Source organism: Neolamprologus multifasciatus, chromosome 18 (genome assembly GCF_963576455.1).
Source record: "Neolamprologus multifasciatus chromosome 18, fNeoMul1.2, whole genome shotgun sequence".
NCBI lineage: Eukaryota > Metazoa > Chordata > Actinopteri > Cichliformes > Cichlidae > Neolamprologus > Neolamprologus multifasciatus.
The window spans coordinates 11,576,394-11,599,680 of NC_140456.1; the positions used below are offsets into that span (position 1 = coordinate 11,576,394).

The window sequence follows — 23,287 nt, forward strand, 5'->3', positions numbered from 1 at the left end:
AAAAGTAAACATTCCACTAAAATTCCTCATTCAGCACGCGTATCCATCAGCTTTAATCGTGACTTAACAAGCAGTTGAGAGAATATAGAGCTATCTGGTGTTGGTTTACTTGTGTTTTATCATTTCTTAGCCTGAATTTTACTCTGCAGCGAATGTCTTACTCTGCCACTAAAATGCAGTAATAATGTTAAAAATGGTGTGATATTTAAGAAAATGTAATCACACCCTCCAAAAACAAACAAACAGACAAAAAAACCCGACAGAGATTCTAAGGAAAAACTGGGAGCAACTGGCAATGAGAAACAGGCTTCTTCACTCGATTGCAGTGTTGGGAGAGCCATCCAGAAAATAGAAGTTTAAACCCCTTTATTTGCGGAACTATCTGTTGGCCGCACTCTGTAGGCAACGGTTACACTAAAAGCACAGAGAATTGCAGGGTGGCCAGGCACAGAAATCAAATTAAACCAGATGCTCTCAGAGTTACAAATGCACCAAAGTGTGAATCTCAAACAGACGCGCACAAGCGACTGAGAGTTAGGCTCATTTCTGGAGCGTTCAAGGAGAATGTCACACTCCCATCTTTGTGGAACATCATAGATAATGTCCACTGCACCCTAATTCGGGTCAATGGAGAGCTGCCAGGATGGGAAGCACTTGTGGAAAATATAAGAAACAGCCGTAGGCCCACGAAGAAGGGACATTAATTTATTTGTGACTATTTGTTTTACTGGCGGTAGGATTATTAGATGTATTCTTTTTATTTTTGGGTGTACAAGTCGCAGGAAAGATACACAAAAGAACATCGGCCGTTTGGAAGCAGCTTTTATAATTATTTTATAGCCTCTGCCTGGAGTTTTGTAGAGAAAAGGCTAATTGTTTGTTGCCCCACTGGCTCCCTGTAGTGCAAATGCCAGCTGTCTGAGGGAGGCAGTAAAACGAGAGGATCTGTGGCAGAACTTGTAACCCATGATTCAGAATGACTTCATTGCTTGCATGAACAACAAGGTGCCTTATCCATTTTAGAGCCCGGTCATGGATGACTTTGAAGAAAGAGGAAAAGGAAAAAAAAACGCCGTGCATCCTCCTCCCTCACTTAATCTGAAATGAACAGGTCAGGCTGAATGGCTGATATCCTTTATAAGTCCCTTCATGAATAGATGAAGAGCATGCAGCCATTCTCAAATGGGCCCACAGGCCCGTGAATGACAACTGATGAGATGAGCCTATTACCCCAGTTTACTGTGGCTGCAAGTTTAGTTTTATTGACTGAACAGTAAGAGGCTCAGTATCAAGAGCACAAACAGAAACAACAACAAGGAATAATAGGGCTAGCTCTGAAAATCCATACCATTTTTTTTCCTCCCCACAATGCTCTCAAGCTATCACAGTCTCAGGGCGACATTGGGGTGAAAGTACTAAAAATATGACTCCAATATCTCTCCAGTATGGCAGATATTTCTAGTGGAATAGAGTTATAATAATGGCTATGAAAGCATCCCTTGGAGCAGGAAATTACTGAGGTCTATCTTATGCCAGGGCACTCAGAATGAGCTCCAGTGAGAGCCAGATTGGTATTCCAAGCGGTGGACAAATTATCACCTGCCCCACACTCACCGATGTAATTGAATAATTTGAACTTGACATTTACACAGAACTATTAGTGATTTTTTGTCATTACAGTCTGACATTTAAATAATGTTTTTAGAAATTATCAGCACATTATTGCGTCTTGCTAATTTGATTGGGCCCTGCGTACATGCTACTGCAGCTCATGCGATAACATGATTTTGCCAAACATTAAAAAAAAAAAAATTATAAAAACAACAACAACAAATAACCGCATGTTGCAACTGGCTGTCCTAGAGGGGGCTTCAAATGGTGCACTTAGCCCCTGGGAAGAGCAAGACATTAGTCCTGGATGAAAGGAAACAAATTGGGCATGTCTGGAGCACAGCCACTTTACTACTAGATGAATGCGTGTGCGCGGGCGTGTGTGGCTGTATAAAGGGGACCATGTGTGTGTTTACCATCTTATGAGTGTAAAAGAGTTTCCATATGCGTGCACAGCAGCACACGTCTGGTTTCTCAGCATCTTTCTGGCTATATGTACAGAAGAGCGATTTACTTATCAGATTTTCCTCAGGCTTCGCAGCATACGAGCCATTCGGAAAGCCGGGATCTTTATCGGATCCACATCGATTAAGAGAAGAAAAGCCTGATGCTGGCTTAGACTTCCATCTACCTGCTCAGCAAACAGACCCAGAAGGGGGGGTGGGGAGAAAGCCTGTTTCCCCAGTGATTAGAAACCCCCAGCAAGTCAATGTGGCTCCCTTGCCTGTTCACCGTCTCATCAGGCTGAGGAAGAGGAGGGGAGTGCTTTGACTTTCACAGGATGGCCCGTAGATGGTCTGATTTGCGGAGCATGTCAACCGGAGCTTGTCACGAGAAAGTACAGCTGTTGGAGACGGTACCAAAACAACTTGATGACGGTAAGATTAAATCCTGGCTGGAAGGGTGTTTTCATGTAAAGTGTTCCGTTCTAGGCAGTCAGGCCTGGTATTGCCATCACTTATCTCTCTCCATTTTGATTTGTTATTCTTTCTGTTGTGTTTGAGCTGGGTGGGCTGGGAAACAAGCACATTTGTTTGCCTCTTTCTATTACATCTCACTGATAGCACTATGACCATTGAGGTAATGACATGGGTTTTACACTTAGGAAATCATTTTCATATCCGACAGAAGCAAGCAGTAATGATAGCTTTTGATAACCGACAATCAAAGCTCCATCACCCTCCTAGAGTGCTTCTCTATGCAATCCTCTGGAGGAACAGAACGACTGTTTGACTCTGTGTGTGTATGTGCATGCGTGTGGGAAGAGATGGAGGGAGTCAGTGTGTGGGTAGATAGGTGGGTGAGGGGACTGGAGAAAGCAAGCTAAGACAGAGAAGGGGTGGAAATGTCAAGGTCTTTGTTGCCATCAAATGCAACAAGTAAAATTAGCCTCAGAGCTGACGTGTGTACACATATTATAACTGATGGCACTTTAAAAGGCACTGTACATGGACATCTTGTGATCCAATACAAGCATTAGTCAGAGACAAATGCTTACATGCTCAGGACACACACACACACACACTTTGCTCAGACACCTTGGAGGCGTGGATAATCACAAGGATTTATTGAATGGTGGTGGTCACTCCTCACTCTATCAAGTCCTTCTTTATAGGCCCTGTGATAAATGAGACTGCCGTGATGGGTGAGTGTGAGGGGCGGAGGGGCCTACAGTGCTCTGGATCAAATTGAAACCACCGAATGAGCCCGGGCGCCGGACCAGGCCAGGCTGCCACCTTGTCTGATGAACCCCCTGAAGCTGTAGGGGTGGAGATGAATGGGCGAATGCTTTCCTTTTCACAGAACTAAAGAGAAGGGGACGGTGAAAGTAAGACATTCTCTACCAACACAGATGATGTATGACAAGATTCATGACTGTCAAGGCATATCTAGTCCTTTCCTGTTTTTGTAAACAACCACGCTACTGTATACTGGCCTAAAAATGCCAATAAGCTCAACGGCTTGAAAAGAGAAAACTAAGAAATACTGATTTTGTGTGGAAATGTCAAACTAAATATTCAGTTTTTGGATTACGCTGACATGCTGAAGACATGTCGTCTGACACAATGGAAAGCTGTTTATTACTACACTTAATGGATACAATATTCTACACGACTTGACTGGAAGCCAGAGGGTGGGGATGAGTATCATTTAATTGTTCGAGATATAAAAATCCTCTAAAGCCGCATTTAGGTTCATGCATTGATATAAGAGTCTCAGTTCTGGTTTATATCAGGGGGAAAAAAACAACATAGTACATTAAAAGCCAATGCAACCATGCTAATGTAGTTTAATTCATAAACACTATTTTAATATAATACCAGTTCACACAATCGAATTGTTTAAAACATGAATATAGCATACTTGCAAACCTTTAGCCAATAAGCAGTCAACTACTAAGTCTGTGGAAATAATAACTATCATTATATAAACAATGTTAACAACAAAAAAAGGCCAATTTTTATATACACAAATCAACAGACATGAGAGAGATGTCATGCATGGAAGTAAAAAAAAAAAAAAGTGTATTTGCATGGAATCGATACAGGTTATTTACTACCATCATGTGTTGTAACATTTGGTCAGTGCAGTAGTAGTAGTAACCCCCCAAAAAGCTCACATGAAGCCTGCAGTTATTATACATTGACTTTAAATTAAAAGAACAAACCTGGCAAGTGTGCGTCATGAGGTGAAATAAAGTGCAAGTCTACAAACCGGATGAAAACAAATGGGCAGCCAGTTGATGGAAAGAGCAGAGGCAGCTGAGGAGGAACTGGTTAAATCAATCTTTCATTTTGTTTCCACCAATATGCTGTGCAGTGATTGGGGTCAGGGTGACAGGCAGAATGACCCCCTCTTCCCTCATCCGTCTTAACACATACATGCCCACACACCCATCTCTCCTGTCAGAGCAGACTTTGTCTTTTGTGTTCAGGTTCCTCGGAAAATGGTTGCGGATAGGGCTTACAAATGGGAAGAACACAAGCCCTCATTTACCAATGGGGACGCAATCTCTACAGGAGCAGTGGGAGGTTACCAAGGTGATTCTTCAACTTCAGCACTACCCAGATGGCCCTTGTGCCACTGTCATTTGTCGCTAAAAACCCACATGTGTCGTATTCAACTCAGGGTGTTACCCACAGTGTAAATCAAAGTGAAGCACTTGACTTTGTGAAATGGTTGCTGTGTTTTCTGAGCCACCCACTTAGGAGATATGAGATCCAAGATCTAGCTATCTAGGTGGGGGAATAGAGGGAATAAATCGCAACCCTTCTGACATTCATGTCCTTTAGTTGAGGAGTAGACGCAGAAATGTTCTTGAGTTAGAGTTATACAACCAGACTGAGTGAGTGCTTGTTGGATGCCTAGGAAGGGGAATGGGACATCTATAATTCAGCAAAAGGATGGAGAAAATCTGTGACAAAAATTACAGCAGATAGATCATGAATAATTAATCAGGGAGAATAGAAACATTTAAAGACCTTGAGAAGCATTTCAGTTCAAATTTAAAAATCGCAGCGAAAAAAAACGTAAAATCTTCCTGCCGAGCCTGACTAAACTACCGCTATTTATCATCCTCCTGAGGCTCAAGAGTAGAGGTTACTAACAACCTCAAAGATAATTGTTTACGAGGAGCTGAAGAAGCAGCTCTGGACTAGAAAGAGAGAGTTTATGTGGATATCACCACAGTATCATTTATACACATCTGTTCTCAGGACTTTCAATTCTTCCCTGTCGAGAATAGATGGATGGAGTGATGAAGGTGAGGGAAATGGTAACAATAAGAATAATAATAATGAACTGGCTATAAATGCAAATCTTTCGCACACTCGTTCCTTTCCCACAGCAGTTGTTTGAAGACGTGTCCTTGAGAGGAACACAATTTACCTTTTGCAGCACCAATATCATAGAGCACAATTCGCCATTATACTTCCAACTGCCTGTGATAAAAAGACTTATTGTGGTCCTCCTATAACCTTCCTGCACACCCCAAACTCAATCTACCCTGTTTTCTCTGACTGACAAAAGGACACAAATTCAATGGGCCTCAAACTAAGGCTTTTCATTCGCCTTGCAATAGGCAACATATAAACCCTATAGGTCACATGACTGGCCGCTATTGTGGGTGACAAACTGGACCAATGTTATCTGAGATAGTAAGGTAAAGTGACTTTCTATTCATGGCTCAAGGCAACAATAGTGTTAATTAGACACATGCCTGGCAAACAATTTCCTTTCCTTTTGGGCTGCGAGAAACAAATCTGGTTAATCTCAACCTTAGCTAAAAAGCAACCATCATGAAGGGATAGATCTCACCGAGGAAAATTGCCCTGTAGACATGCACAAAGCTTCTGACGGGAAAAATAGCAGTTACATCTGACAGATCATCACTCTCCCTTTGTTGACAAAATGTTTGGTTAGACACGAATTGGCGAGGCAGAATATAGTATACCGATTCAGTTAAGTGTGACTGCGAATGACGAAAAACGATGGAGTCAACATGCTTAGCTCTACAGCAATAATATCCTCTAATTTGGAAAACTACAAACATTTTTCCGAGAAGTGTTTGTTCAGTTCAGTTGAATTTAGATTAACCTTTATCTTAAGGTAAGGCATTTAAATAGATGGTGCTGTGAAAAAAATATATTCCTGATTTCTTGGTTTTCTGTATATTTATCAAAATTCTATGTTATTCAGAGATAACCTTTGTAAATACAAAATGCAGTTTTTCAATGATGATTTTATTTATTTTATTTCCAAACCATCTTGGACCTGTGTGAAAAGGTAATTGCCCCCATGGTAAATCATAGATAACTGATTAATCACAGTTTTGGAAAGCTGAGTTCAATTTCATTAGCCACACCGAGGCCTGGTTATGGCCAGATCTGTTGAATCAATAGTTAAATAGAACCTGAGTGACAAAGTCAAGTAGACTAAAATCTCAAAAAGTAACAGATTATGTCACAATCTAAAGAAACTCAAGAACAGAAGAGAAATAAATCTATCGGTCTGGACTAACTATCTATCATTAACTATGGGTCTGGAAAGAGTTACATAGCCATTACAAAGGCCCTGGGACTCCAGTGAACCACAGTGAGAGCTATTAACTAGGAAAAGAAAAAGAAGAAGAAAAAAAAAAAATCAAGAAAACCTGGAACTGCGGTGAACCTTCCCAGTGAGTGGTCGGCCTACCAAAATTATTTGAAGAGTAATCAACAATCCATCCACGAGGTCACAAAAGAACCCCCAAAAAACATCAAAAGAACTGCCGGCCTCACCCTTATTAGTTAAGGTCAGTGTTCACAATTCAACAATAAAAAAAATAAAAAAAAGCCTTAACAAAAATAGAGGGGTCCTGGAGGAAATTACTGCTGACCAAAAGGAACACAAAGGGTCGCCCCCCCACATTTGTAAAAAAAAAAAAAAAAAAAAAAAAAAAAAAAAATGTCTTGATGATCATGAAGACTTTTGAGAAAATATTCTGTAGACTAACAAGACAAGCTGAACTTTTGGAGGGTGTGCATCCCATTACACTTGGCATGAAACCAACACTGGCACTTCATAAAAGAACATATCAACACTCGAACATGGTGGTGGTAGTGTGATGGTCTGGGGTTGTTTTGCTGCTTCAGGACCTGGACGACCTGCCGTTAATTTATGGAACCATGAATTCTACTCCTTACAAGAAGATCCTGAAAGAGTAATTTAGGCAATTTTCTAAAGTTCAAGCACACAGCAGCAATGAATGGATCAAAATGTTGGTAGATCACAATGAACAAAATGCTTGCACTGAATCCAGTGTGCATAGTTTTTCATAGCTTGAATAAATACGTTACTGTAAAACATTAACTGCAAAATGCAAAATGCAAAAAAAAAAAAAAAAAAGAAGAAGAAAGAAGAAGAAGAAGAAGAAATAATTAGGGATTGGGAAAATACTTTTTCACAGCAGCGAGAGAGAAACCAAGTCATTTGTCACCTATTCTGTGTGTCCTTAAGCTTTTATGAAAGCTATTCAGAAGCCTTTCTGCTCTGACTCTTATTTTTTGAATATGCAGTTTTAGTAAAGATCCAAGGCCGTAACACTTCTTTAAGGTAAGGTCAACAGTAAATTGAAGATTTATATAAATTTTGACAATGTGCCCATAGAGAAATGCACCGTTTTCCCCCCCACACATTCCTTCACATACCTACCCACATACATACCTAAGACTAATGTCATGAACGCTGCCACAAAAGATCCTTCAGTTTGTTCAGTGTCTACCCTTTGGCACATGGAAAGGATGGGTATTGAGCTACCAACCCTACATTTAGTGGACCACTTATTGCCACCAAAGCTTTGACCACCCAATGCTTCACGTTGGAATATTAGTGAATCTTATTTTGTAGCACTGCTAAATTTTAACCTCAGAATTCCTTAGAGCCAGACAGATTTCTACAAAACCAATACATTTTCTAAGAAGAGGTAAATGCTTGCAATTACTTTATATAACTGGTACTGAGCCCAACTATCCCCAGGTCAGGCCATCAAATCTTCTTGTCTATCAAAATAAATGGTTTCTTGACATATTAAGTATACATTGGGAAAAAAAGGGGCTGTTTTATACAGTTTAGATTGCACTTTTCAAAGCCTTTTTTTGACAGTTGAACAATGGTAGAAAAGGGAATAACATTAACCTAAATCAGTCATACCATTATTCATTACTTTGTAAGGTTTTAAAGGGATGACGGTGACAGGAACCTACAGAAACCAATTGCGTAACACATTTATTTTTCACAGTTTGTGTTATTCACAGACTTTTCAAGGTCAATATCGCAGTAGTACTCTTCAAAAAGGATCAAAAAGTTCTTTCATTATTTAAGTCATCCTATTTGGAATAATTTGTTCACTGTACACTGCCCTAAGACTGTCTTTTTATTAGCAGAATACAAATTCAGCCATAATGAACTTTTATGTGTGACACCAAGAGCTTATACCTGAAGCCCCACAGTGTGTGAGCACTAGATGTTTTGTTTTTTCTTTCCCATTTACATGCTTTCAATCCAGCACCTGCTCTCGTTCTGATGTGGATTTGCATGCATCCCATCATACCATTGTCTTTGTCGCAACAGTTCTTTTAACATCTTTTGCCCAAAAGTATGCCTCAAGTATGTTAATCCATTACTGGGCAAGAAACCATATTTAGTGCGACATCCTAACCTCCCCTCTCCATAAGGTTGGAGTACTGGCGAAGGTTGCATCACAAAGAGTGACATCATGGCATCTAACTTTATGGTAACATATATGGTAACTTCAATGACCCTGATTTGTAACAAAAATGAAAAACTTAAAAGTCCCAAATTTCTTTTAATACCCTCCAATGACGCTTTAGCTCTAAATAAGTGTTGTGGTGAGTCCCCTATAAAGACTTAAACCAGCTTTGTCAATGAATGTAATCAGCGGTGCTGCAGTATATGAAGAACACAGCCTCCTTTGCCGCTGTCTGTAGTTTTTAAACAGAACCCAGTTGTTGTTTTAAAACGTGACATGAGTTATGACCAAATGGGAGGTAGCAAGTAAGCAAAGACTTTGCAGAGGTTTTGCTGAATCTTTAGTAGCTAGTAATGCAGTATGTAGAGAAATTGCTGAAAGATCATTGCTTGGATACTTCGTATAGATTCTAATGCTCATGTTCGCAGGTTGGCTTCAAACTTACTGAGTACAGATGTACAAATTTAGAAGACCTCTGGTGGATGTCTTGCATATCAGATGCTTTAAATATTTGAATTTATTTAACTGTTTTGCTGGCACAGCAATCACATTCTTCTTTTTGTCCTCATGTTTAAAACACCTCTTTGTCCACTGCGTGACACTATTAAACTGATGTTGTATTGTGGGTGTTATAGTTTACTGTCTATATATATTCTGACTACTTGTATTTATATTTCCAAAAAACAAATACTTATAACATTGTGTTCAAAACACACAACCCGATAAAATTAAGTTTTGTTCAAATAAATATGGCAAAAATGGTATTAATCAAGGAATTGTGAACATAAATTGAATCCACATAGATTTCTGTACCAGTATCACATCACTGAGATAAATTACTACACTTGAAAAAAATAAAGTGATTATACTGTTTCCAGACTGCCATCATTCTTATTAGCGTCAAAACAGATCTGGGCTTTTACAAATTAACCATGAGGCAAAATGCAAATAACCAACCTCGGCGAGGGTGAACATAATTGCGCAGCTCCTCCCTGCTCTCCACTATTATAAATGAGTGTTTAAGCGAAGGATGATCCCTGATTAACGCAGATTCCCTTGTGTTTAATAGCACTCGGTGCAACAGAATGGCAAAGTAAAAACAAACAGATGAGACTACTCCCACGTGGCATCAGAGCGCAGATGGAGACAACTTATAGATGGAGATGTGGAGTTGGCAGAAGCCGGATTCTGAGCAGGTGTTTGGACCCAGCATGGACATCATGTACTGCCATTTTTAAAGCGCCCGAGAGCCAGCGGGACAGCGGAGGGCATAGGGTGGAGATGATACACACAGGACAGATCGCTTTTCTACCATGGCAACTAGTATGAAATTAACATGCCACATGCAGGCCTTACACTGGCTCAATCAGCTTCAAGTGGCTGTAAAACAATTACTTGACTAATAAACTTAATTTATAGAGCACTTTTCATACAAAGCTGCAAAGTGCTTCAAAGAAAAAAAAAATTATATACACACACATCTATCTCTCTCTATCATCTATCTATCTCTATCCCTATCTCTGACCCACGTGCAATTTCTTTGTCGTTTGTTTCCAATGATCCACACCTTCTTGTATATTGGGGCTCTTGAAAGATTGTTCTATAGACTTTTTCCCCACTCATTTACAGTCCAGTCCAGTGTCCACAGGACTGATTGTTTGTTATGCCACTTAACACTGGCCTATGAATGATTAAAGCATATAAAATCGACCTAGTTCAATGGATGAACTGCTGTTGTGTCTACACATAACAGACAACAACCCAATTTTAAATTTTATCTTTTGGCACTTTGTTACTACCAGCCTGCCAAAAGCTTTCATTTTACATAATTTCTTTAGTTAATTCTATGAAAAATGACAAAGATAACAGAGTTTGGAAGGCATAAAATAGCAGTTTGCCACAAACAAGGTGATTCCCAAAGGACTATTAGCTGAAGGCATATCTTGGCATGCTGTACAGTGTGTCCTTAAACAATTTGACAAAAGTATCTAAAGTAGATGAACAATATCAGAAAGTCATGTCCCTAAAGAAACGGGGGGAAATCATTTCAGTGAAGTCTTGACACAGAACCTTTCGCTTAATCTGATGTTCACCAAGGGCTGAGATATGCCACATCACATAAGGACTTGACTGCGAATTGGTGGCTACAGATCCTATGGCGTGATAAAAATATTGGTTCAAATCGTCATGAATATGTATGGAGAAACTCAGGAAAGAGATACAGCAGTAAGTGTATACATTGTAAAACACGGTAGACACTCTGGCACGGTTTGGGGACTGCATTACAGCCAATAATGTTGGAAATTAAAATGAATGGAAGATTACTAATGGAGAAAAGTACCATCAGGTTTAGATATACCCTACTTATAAAGCATTAAATTAACAGTGGCTTCATTTTCAGCATGACAATGAATCAAAATGCACTGCCAATGCAGTAAAAGCACACCTGCATAGAAAAGCACTGGGGATGTGAGTGACTAGTACATTAGCAGACTAATCGTCGCTGTTGTCACTAGTCAGTAACAGACTTACTAGTTGGTTAATCTATTTATTTTACATTTTAATTGATGCCCAATGCCCGTAAATTATTGTTGTCTAAACATTATGCAGCCATCTGCCTGTTGTAGAGAAACATAGAATGAGATTTTTCATGTTCTTCATCTTCATTGCCTTGAGTAAAACGTGTTCATAATGCACAGTGTTGATTTAAGCAGCATGAGTCATTTACAAAGAAAGTGATTAATGGTTTAAAATGCTTTTGTCACTAGTTTTTGACATTTTCCATTAAACGGTCCTAAGATTTTACTTACTGAGTTATTTAGTTTAAGACTAGTGGATTAGTCTAATTTTTTTTCCTCAATTAGTCATCTCAGAACGTAGTCACTGAGAGTTTCCCTAAAAAGCACACACTGAAACAGAATCCAGACCTCAACATTATAGTAGCATTTATTTGTGGGGTCATCTTGAGACATATTTGCCATTTCAGTAAGTCATAGCACTTATCTCTCCTTTTCCTAGTAAAACACAAAGAAATAAGACTCTGCACAATTCTGTATTAAAACAATACATTAAAAAATGACTAAAACATCTGAAAATTTAAAAAAAAAAGCACACATTTACAAAAATCTTTAAAAAAGAAATTTAAACGGACAATTAAGAATTTGCCAAGAAGTCGGCCTAATCAAAAAGAGCATGAGCCTTATTCAGCAATTTAAGCAAACTGATTAGTAGAGTACATTTATTAGTTTAGGATAACACATGTAGAAATAGTTTCAAATGTGTAGTGTTGCTGGAACTTGACCTGATTCAATACAAGTCTGTGAATACCTCAACACAAAACAAACAAATATGGGGAAAATAAATTTCCACCAAGACCTCAAATACCGCTCAGACTGCAGATGAGTAGTTGTTTAAGGTTTGCTTATCTGCCTTCCTAGTGTGGGCTGGAAATGGTCTCCTCTGTGTGAGATGGTCTCGCAATAATGTTGCCAAAATGCAGGGCAACATGCTGTGATCCTAGGGCACCACCTGATAATACAGTGCTTTTCTTCAAGTAGCACTTACAGAGTGTGGAGGACTCTCGAGTGGTAAACAACTTCATGAATTTCACATGGAAGGGCGGCATGGTTACCAAATGCTTTTCACTTTCAGCTCAGAAATGTTTGCCAGAAGGAAAAGGAACAAATGACAAATGTTAACTTGTGAATTTCAGCGTCAACAGTCCATAGACACGAGGATATGCAAAAGCAAAATGCAGTTTGAATCAGCCTGCAAACACTTGAAACCAACAAATAACCTCCCTAAAGCAATCACAGAGCCTTGGATGAGACGCTCTTTTGTTGTTCACCAGGAAAGTAATGAAGGTTCTTCATGGGAAAGAAAAGCTTTCAAGGCTACCCCTTTCTTCCTCCTGCCTCTGAATTGAATTGGTGGCGTCCTTGCATTATACATTCTCCGTTTTACAGAAGATTGAATTACAGCATCCTTTGTCATCAGAAACATTGCTCATTTTGCGAAGTGACCAAAGCATGGCTATGAATAATGATGTGAGTGGCAGTACTCTAAAGTGGCCACAGATTTTCATTAGCGCCCCCAGACAGCAGTACAGGGAGATGGGGAGCGAGTCTCTGGGCCTGTCTGTATCAACATTGATGTATCACATGGCCCAGTGAGTCTTAACCGTTCAATTAGGAGCACTGCTGAGGCCCAGCCTGTCAGTGGGACAGACCAGCAGAGAGCTGGGCAAGATCAAGAGCTGCTTCCTCAAACACACTTCAGGAGCCACGGCCATCAATCTCGCAACGGTGACGGCAGGTGGCCAAAGGAGCAGGACCCCTGCAGAATCTGGACCTAACTCAGGTAGGCTCATTCATCCCTATCAACCAGACTAAAAATGAACAAGTTCGTGACCTTCACAGCAGGGAGACGGGGGGTTACACCCTGGGCAGAAAGGGGAGAAGAATTTAATTTTCGTCAGCATTTTTCCGGACACCAAACGGCATTAGCCGAGGAAACTGCTGAGGCTCGGTTTGTTTTGGTCCTCATGTTGGCATCCTAGCACACCGAGGGAATTTAGCTAGTTAATGTTGTGAGAAGGGCAATTTGTACAATAACATCAAAGTGTTTATCTAAATGTTTGAGTTTAAATTCCCACAGTACAGCAGCGATGTAATAATCCAAATTTAAGGAGCCACTGTGCTTCACAAATATTATCAATCTGTGTTGGTGATAAATTAAAAAGCTTTAAGTCTGTTTGGAATGAGAATTAAGCAGAATAAACAAGTAGTTATGAAGTTAATCATGTGGTAGGCCTGTCCTCCGCTTTATATATCTGAGGGCCACCACAAATAATCACTTATGTCATGGTTATTGTTCCGCTGAGACACAGGCGCCTGGTCTTTCTTTTCCATGAAAAACTTAAGATTGCGCCATTGTTCCAGGTGCAAATGCTAACGAAAAAAAAAATCTTTCCAAAAATCCATGGCTGGGAACAATGACAACACACAGGGGCTTTCTCTAAACAGAAAAATAATTACCAAGTAAAGCAGCAATGATATATGTCGAGCAATTACCAGATTCAGTTATTTACTTCAAATGCAATGAGGCTTTAGAGAAAACACAATGCAGCTTCGCAAACAATGGAACCCTGATGGCTATTTGTTGTATGCAGGGGATCATTCGTTAAACAAAGGGGGGGGGGGGGGGGGGGGGGGGGAGGCTCTTTTGAACGGTTTGTTTGTAAATGTACATTCAGGACTGTACAAACACAACAAAGTTGAGGCAGTAACTGAAGGAACTGCTTGATCTGCTTTGACCACCGACCTTCCACTATGTTGATCCATATAATTCAACAGAGAATAAAAACTTAATAAAGCCCATTGGGTTGGAATGTTGCAATGCTCTTCCAACGAAAGTGAAAGTTTAAATTCAAATTGTTAGTGTGTGTTGTCTGACATCTTACAATGTTAAAGGAAGAGAACAGATTGTGATATCAAATGATAACGGCGCCACCTGAATACACAATTAGATACATAGAAAAACAAGATGCATAACAAAATACATCTTGGGTCATCTAGCTTATTTTGTAAACAGAAGCAGAACAGCATGGTGGTATAACGGATCAACATCCTGGATAAAATGTATCATCATTGGTATTTGACAAGGTAGTCCACCCTTAGTTTTCAGCAATCGGAGCTGCCACAGATGTTACCATTATTTTTGGATCCATAACAATTATTAGCAAAGGGTTGTAGCTTATTCACAAACTGAACAATTAACAGGCTGTCGAGTCCCCACAAAGAAAATTCACCTTAATATGATTATCTGTGTGAGAGTATGTCATTAGAAGTAGCTAGAGATGGGTGTTTATATTTAAACCTCTGACATTTAGACTCTGGTGTTCTCTTTGCTGCTTCTTTCCAAGATGCAGAAAAAAAGGCAAATGTTCAACATCTGGCAAAAACATTAAAAACAAAGTAATTTTTTAAAGTAATTTATTTACTTGGAAGGAAAATCATCTGAAACATTTCAAACCCGATTCCATTTGTCGAGGGCGGGACAATTTAAGATGAGAGAAATTGCTCCTGAGCCAGAATTGCAGTGTTTACACTAACAATCTGAACAACAGCCAGTGCTCATAGTGCGTTTGGGTTTTTGTTTTGTTTTAGCTCTGTCGTCTTTTGTGCAACAAAAATAGTTGAAATATAAATGACAGATTAAAACATATGAAATCAGTCTATATCATGTAAATGAGAACTGACTCAACAAGAGAAACATTGGCAGGTAAATGTGACCTTACTTGTTGCTTTATCTTATTTTCCAACAATATTGGCTTTTACCAATGTTTGACAATTAAATCAGTACGTCACTAGTGAGATGGATAAAGTGAGCAAAGATTTACAAGAGTTCCTGGAATGGAAATATAGTGCATGCAACTACAATTAGACAGATACTGATATGCATAGGAAGAAGTCTTTTGTATCCAAATACTGGAGTAAATTTACAGTTACCCCATGAACACAAAGAAAAAAACTGGGTATTTTGAATTTAGTGCTTACTTGCTCAGTCACACTAGAGTAAAATTAGAAGGACAATTAGGAAAAATAGGACATTGACTAGGAAAATAATTGGTCAAACTGTAATTTAGTGACTGGCTGAAAGAAGTTGTGGCAACCTTATGCAAAGACTGAGCATGCAACAACCTCGGGCGAGCAACTTTGATCACAAGGTAATGGTACATGTCGCCTGGAGGCAAACTGCATCCAAACAATAGTGGTCAGCATTTATTCGACTATGTATTTGTATTACTCAAGACATGAGCCTATTCATTTGACGCAGCAAAACAACATGCAAGTTTAAAAAAAAAAAAATTCTAGTGGTGTTGTGCGAGTAATTAAAATTTTTGGCCTTACCAGCACATTTGGTCCTGGCCTTAAGAGGGGGCCCAGGAGCTCCAGTGCCTCCCTCCAGAGGTCTGGTCAGCAAAACACTGATCTCATACTCTGTGTCTGGATCCAGGTGGCCAATCTTGTGTGTAGTCTTGTCTACAGGCTGCAGGTCATACATGGTCCCAGACACAGTGCGGTATTCCACCTCCCTGTCAATTATTGGACCGTCCCCGTTGATGGAATTGGCGTTGAGCTGGATCCAAAGATAGGTGGCACCAACAGCAGTCAGCTGGGGTGGTGCAATAGGCACTGGGGGCTCTAGGAAAACAAAAAGTTGTTTTGTCTTTGGTTTTTTGTGACGATAAGTAATCAAACTGTAGTAAAAAATAATTATGTACTTTTGGCTTGTGTAAAAAGCACAAAAAAAGTCTGCCGATGAACACTTGCAAGTGAACAAGAGGCACAAAATCAATACCTTCTGTTAAACCAAATCAACCACATCAAAATTCTCTAGAAGCACATGAAGAATATCTTCATGTTTTCAAATAATCAACGTACTCAACAAGAGCCCTGTAACAATCAATAGTTCCAGCTTGATGAATGGAATCTCATCAGTAGTACACTGTGCCATGTAATCACATACATTTTAAAAGTGACAGCAGCCCCTCACAGAGGAGTAAATAAAGTTACCCAGACTTGGTAAATGGTGCTCCCATTAAACAATGTATTGATTTCAATCAGAGGACTTCTATGGAAAAGCCTTATGACAGCTATGGTAGGCGATTCTGGGAGCGTTTTATTAAAGACTTCTGTAGGATTTTTACAATTTATTTAAAAGGTAAAGAGTTGACTGTTAGGCCTAAAAAACAAACACGCTCAGTATTAACCGTGTAATCTACTCCTACTATATTATAATCAGTGTTGGGGAGTAACGGAATACATTTACCGCCGTTACGTATTTAAAATACAAAATATGAGTAACTGTATTCCGTTACAGTTACCGTTTAAAAAGGTGGTATTTAGAATACAGTTACTTTGTTGAAATAAATGGATTACACGGTGGTACTTCCCTGTTTCATATTGTGGCGGGTCAGGACTGTTTGGGTTTTGTTTGACAGCTACGTTCTGTTGTTCCAGGCGGCAGCGTTACGGTTGCCATGGTTACAGGGTGACGCTCTCTCTCTGCGTGTTTCCTGGGTGAGAGAGCGCCTGTTGTTGTGCTAAGCTAATAGGCAGAATGCTACAGGCATAGCTCTAAAGAATGTAGCCTCATAGGCAGTGTAGTCCGTGCTGCAGGGAGAATGGACTGCCATACACGTTATGTGTCTGTGAGCGAGGGAGGAAGAAAAAGGAAAAGTACGAGCTGTCATCGAGCAAAAACGGGAGCTGGAAGCATGTAAATATAATAATAACCACTGCAGCCAAGAAGAGTGCCTGACGAGCCCAGCTGTAAGTAAGCTATTAAGACTCGACTGTACACCATGTTCGTGTTTTCCTCCAAAAACAATAAGTTCCGTTGGAGCAGCTTTTCAACGCCTCTCTCTGTCTCTCGCTAGCAAAGTTGACCCAGACAACAAAGTAAAGCTAGTTTTCGGCTACGAGCCCGACACGAACCGACGTATTAGCCAGAGGTCCCTTTACTGCGGTTCGGAGCCGCGGACCTTCAGTAACAGTAATAAATCACAGCAATGGTGCATTCACGTAGTTGTAAACAGCATGATAATATATTAAGTAATCCAAAGTATTCAGAATACGTTACTCTCATTGAGTAACGTAACGGAATACGTTACAGAATACATTTTGGGGCATGTATTCTGTATTCTGTAATGGAATACATTTAAAAAGTAACCTTCCCAACACTGATTATAATAAGCTACTATGACAAATTAATTGATAATGCCAAGTATTTCTAGATCATTCAGAATAACCACATACACTATATGGACAGAAGCACTGGGTCATCAGCACAAGCTGCTTGCTTTCCATAAACCAATACCATTAAGATCCTGGTGCACAATTTCTTTTGCTGGAATTAACTTTTGCTGAGAAACATCTCAAACTCTGCAGTTATTGAGTTAGCAGTGTGTTTGTGACTTTTATGCACTACGTGACCCTGTTTTGCAACTTTATGCAGTCTGACACTTCATTGCTGAGTTGTTGTGGTTCTTAAACACTTTGCAATAATACCACTTACATTTTATCATGTAAAATGTAGGAGTGAAGAATGTTTTTACAAACTACTTGTTTCCTATTGTCGCTTCCTATTACAGTGCCACGGTCGAACATGAATAAATGCAGCCAAGCACATAAACCAGAGTTACAGTACAGGTGTTTTAGATAAACACTGTGAGGTTAACCAATGCATCAATTCATTACCGCCACAAAAACAGCTTATAAGTAATGGTAGCTGTCATTATTTAAGTAAACTAAAATGTAAAAATCAGATATTTGTGTAATGTTGTATTAAGTGGAAAGATAATTGCACAAGTCCACCCCTCCCCTCCCTCGCAAAAGGAAAAAAAAACAACAAAATAATGAGAAATTGAAGGGAAGGAGAAGAAGCACTTTAACCTTCAATGTTTGAATTGACAGAAAAAAAAGAATATTAAAAATAAAGTTTCTCTTTCAGACAAATGTAGCGTTCAATGACAACCTTGAAGACGACCTTTTCTTTGTTATGTCATCTGTATTTTCCTAATCCAACTTAAACCTCGTGCCATTTCTTGTTTAATGGTGCTTCTCGAAATGTCAGGTTTTTTCCGACAACGGGTATTTTCAGGACTGCTTCATCATATAACCAGGTAAGGAGTTGCTGCACTAACATTTGAGCGGTTGCCAATGGAAACTTCTGAAGTAGTTTTATACTTCTGTGTTTACACCTTTAAGCCAGTTTTTGACCAAAAAAAAAAAAAAATCTCATTAAAAAGGTCACAGTGATTTACAGAGGCTGCAAAAATTTCCATTTCAATAAAATGCATATTGGATTTGTTTCTTTTATTGAATTAATGTAAAATTTTGTTCAAATGACCATTTGAAGATTCAAACAGCAATACACAGACAACACCCTGAGAAAAAGGTCTCTGGGTACAACCAAAAATCTAAAATGGTCAAAGAAGAGCCATGACCAGCGCCTGCGGAATTGCTCAGGAATCTACCCTTGTCACATACTACAATAGTTGCATGTCCTAGCGACCCCAGTGAGCAGCTCTAATGAGGGTACACGTAACAGAATAATACCATTAGTCACCCGGCTGATTCTCATGGAGTTGTCATGGAGAGGCACAAGTCTACAGGCAAATGAGGAGCCGGCTGAGGTGTCCAACGGAGAACTGGAGGCTCTTCCTCAGCAGATGGTTACCCCACAGTGACCTCAGCTGCAGGTCCCACTAAACTCCCACTAATCCAAGCTTCTAGTGTTGCTGTCAAACATCACCTAAAGCGAACCAGATAATCCACCAGGTCTTCTTCTACGCTTACACATTGTGCAACAGTCAGCACGTTGGAGCCAGACAGGGAAATAAGGTGACCCAAAATCTGAGTTAAACCATTGGCTTGTTTTGATGGTCTTTTATGGTCTGTTGTTTTGCCCTTAAAAGGGATTTAACTGAGTTAAGTGGCAATATGCTCAGATTAATTTAAGCAACAGAAAACAGCACATGCTCCTTCTGTACTATCAGTATGATGAAATGGAGAAAAATATTGTTTTTTATATATTTGAAAAGATCAAATGTGACATTATTGGTTTCAGAGAACAGCACTTTTTGATAAAACAACAAATTTAAAAGAAATTTCCCAAAATCACAACTTAGAAATTTAATACTATACCCTGCAGCCACAAAAGCACATAATGTAACCATTATCAGATTTTGACACATTTAACAACACACTCATTCTTCAATAATGCCATAATAAGGGCCACAAAATATGGCAAATTTCCTAGCTGCTGACCTAGTCATGATGATTCACAGAGGCCACGCAGCACAAAATGTAACCAATTGGTTAATAAAAATGACTTAAGCTCTGTTACTCCATCCAGCAAGACCTATTTAGTCATCCAAGCAATTTTTTGTTCTTTGCAGAGAGCATGCTTTCATATGCACTGCGCTGCATGGTTCAGTTCTATTGTTGCAGATGTCACTTGAGACCATTTCTGCAAAAGACTAAACAGCATGATGTATTACAGCAATAAGCATTTCATTTAAGTTTGAAAAGTTACTGCTTCACAAAGACAACAGCAGCTTATGGTGATGAAATAATTCCTGTAGGTGCAGTAATCCCCTGTTCAACAGCCATAGCAGATGCACTGAAAATAACAGATTACTGGTGTGAAATGCACTCAAGTGCTGGAACACTTCAGGATATTAACAACTCATTTCCCAATGTTTAAGCCTTAGCAGGGCAGCTTTGAAGCAGCGGGGCCCTGGAAAGGTCTTCGAGCTGAGCCCGGTGCTAGCTGGAAATGTGTGACAGTCTACAGATGACAGTGGCGACCATACGCGGGGTCAGCGAGCAGCTGTTGTCGCGATGTTGACCAGACAGGCAAACGGCCTGGCAACAGCTGCGCCCTCTTCTACCACAGCACCTGCCTGCCTTCCTGCCAGAACACAATCACACAACTGCACATCTATGCAAAAAAAAAAAAAAAAACACAGCAAAAGGAACCACTATACAAGGACTTGAAACTGTTGAAAGTGACAATTATATTCCAGTTTTTATTCAGTGATTAATCTTCATTTGTAAACTTTCACTGACAAATGTTTGTTCGGTAAAACTAAAAGCAGAACAGCAGCACTTTAAACCCATCCTCCAATAGGGGTGACGACCCTGGTCGTATAGAAGTCTATAGGCAAACAGCCCTTTGGCTCACTCATCCGTTACCTCAGTAAACCCTTTTCTCATGAGTTCATAGCCTCAGCTGCTAGATTTGAGTCTTATTCGATGCAACATGATGTTTATGTTGTAAATGATGATCCTCATTAGACTAGAAAAAGGATGCTAAAGCAGGACAAGCTAACCAACGGGAGATTCACAGTACCAACATCCATTTTTTTAATACAATGTATGCATTTGACAAAGCAATCTTTTTCATTTTTGACTTACATCACTCGACTGTTCAACATTTTTTTACATGTTATTTCTAATGATTCACAGCATACACACCAACTAAAGACATGCACACACGCACCTTCCTACCCATTTGCCATCCACCACACAGAGCACGGTAATAAGGGCTGCCACTCTTCTCTGTTCTTAGGTTAGACCTCATCGTTTATAAATCCTTCTTTCAGTTGTCTGTTACATCCCCTGATCCTCTCTTGTTAAGATGCAAGAGGTCCTCATTATGATGTGCGCTTTCCTAAGTGGGCTGCTGTGAGTAAAGAATTGATCTGCTCCTAATATGAGAAGAGGTGGCCAGAGGAAAATGAGGAGCTTGACTGGCTGGCCTTCGATTTTCGGTGGCTATTCTCATTAGTGCCGACACAGTTGCACCTCCGCATTGTTCAGTTAGTAACATTGCCAAGTATACTGTGTTAGAGCTCAGCAAATGCTTTGCAGGCTCCAGGTGATTCCAACCAGGGCAAGAAAAGAGCCAGCACTTGGACAAGAAGTAATTATCCTTCTTTCAAAACCACTGGCTGCACTACAGGAGAGCTCATCACAAGGGGGGGGACACCGGAAGGGTGCAGCTCTGGGCCAATCCGCAAATACATGCAGTGCACTTCCACATAGGCACATAAATCTGATGGAACACTGGCATGAAAGGCAGAAGTGATTATCAGGGATAATCAAGCATTCACTCTCCTCATGTTGAAGGAAAAGGCAGTGTATGGTAATGAGGGGTGGGGGGAGAGCCGGCGTGCGACTGTAGCAGGCTCATAATCCACAGAATCGCTCCATGGTCACTCCTCCAAAAACGAGTCACGGGCGCGGTGAATACACATTTAAAGAGGATTTACAACTCAGACTCATTGCTAGGAGGGTTAAGCACTTGTTTTATGACTGGTACGATAAGGCGAGATATCAGCATTTTATGTGGGACACTCATAAGTGTGAAAACGCCTCTTTTCCTCTTTTAATGAGCTGGCTTATGCTAAAGTCGCTGAAGTGTGACATCTCTGTTGAATTTAAAGTGGAATGACTTACAAGACTTGATTCACCCCTAAATATAGAAAATTACGATATTTTAAATATTTATGATGAAAGCACTTTAAATTTAAGAGGTTTGTCTTGAGTAAGAAGAAAATATCTACACGGTAACACGCTGGAAGCAGTTATCAGCAAAAATATTGCTCTCGTGTAGGTTTGTGCAAGCCTGAGGATGTGCAAGTGATTGTGTTGCTGAATTTATGCACAAGTGTGGTTTTGAGTGCCTCCAATGTGTCAGTAAATTTTCTTTGAGTACACCACTGAAACCCACTGATACACTCAGGCTGAGAGACTTTATCTCCCTCTACGCTCTGCTGTGTCTGGGCCCAGCCATTCTCGCATGATTGACAGACCTCGATCTGGACAGCCAGGATTAAACCTATCAATCACATAAAGCTTGAAGACAAAAAAAAAAAAGAAAGAGGGAAGGAGAAAAAAATCAGGACCATAAATTCAATTGAGAGCACAGGGAGAAAATTGAGGTGAAGAAATATAGAAGGCCATTACTGGGCTATAGGGCTGTAGGAAAGAGAGGCCTTGCTGGATTTAGTTTCGGACGACTCCATAAATTCATATCAAATGACTGCAGGAGTGAAATATCAGTGAGGTTACTGTAAACCTTGGTGCCTCTTGCCTTTGTGATCTTTTAGGGGGAATTGTGCTCAGTCAAGGACAACCTTTGCAGAGGAAGTATTAAAGTCCTCTGGATAACAAATCAACATAAAAAGCTAGTATTTTTAGTACTGCCTTAGAGGACATTTTCATCTACAAACACGCAGCAGTTCCTGTTTATCTCCCGTTAACTTTGCTGAATGCATGAAGGTCATGCGGATGGAAAACATTCCCGCTTTCTGTCTTGTTTTCACTGAAATAGGTCGGTTTTGCATTTTTACTCCGCTTTGGGACAAATACTCACGTTTTATGGTTAGTTCACCATAATTGGACACTCCAACCCCTTTGTCTGAGTGGACAATGCAGCGGTAGCGGCCCGAGTCGCCCTTGGTTGTGTTCTCCACATCGAAAGTACCTATGAAGCGGCGGTTGTTCCAAGGTTTAGTGGCTTTCATTGGGGCCTCCCGTCCACCCATGCCCTGTTTGGAACCGAGACAAACGCACAAGTGAACCTCCAAAATGGAAAGGTTTAATAAGCAAAGTGGCCTGACCTTGTGTTTTTTAAAAAAAACTGTTTGAGTGTACTTGTCCCCTGTTCTTGTGCGTGTTTGTTTGTGTCCTATCGTTCCCATTGGTGGTTGATAGTGGGGATACATTTATCACACTGGAATGCACGCGCACACACAAACACACAGTGGGCTCTCCCCAGCTGTCACCCCTCACAGCAGGCAGATGGGGGACATTTGTTCATTAGAAATATTTCTTCATTACTGTCATCGGG

General features: G+C 40.1%; 1 protein-coding gene across 6 annotated transcripts in view; it reads right to left on the reverse strand.

Moving 5' to 3' along the window:
* LOC146497420 (receptor-type tyrosine-protein phosphatase mu) overlaps window positions 1-23,287 on the reverse strand; it is a 162,039-nt gene that overhangs the window by 81,589 nt on the left and 57,163 nt on the right. For all 6 annotated transcript variants that reach the window (XM_085140119.1, XM_085140117.1, XM_085140118.1 and 3 more), the window contains exons 6-7: window positions 22,811-22,985; window positions 15,772-16,065 (exon numbers count right to left, since the gene is read on the reverse strand). In XM_085140119.1, the coding sequence (XP_084996245.1) occupies window positions 15,772-16,065; window positions 22,811-22,985 (469 nt within the window). The remainder of the gene's footprint in view (window positions 1-15,771; window positions 16,066-22,810; window positions 22,986-23,287) is intronic.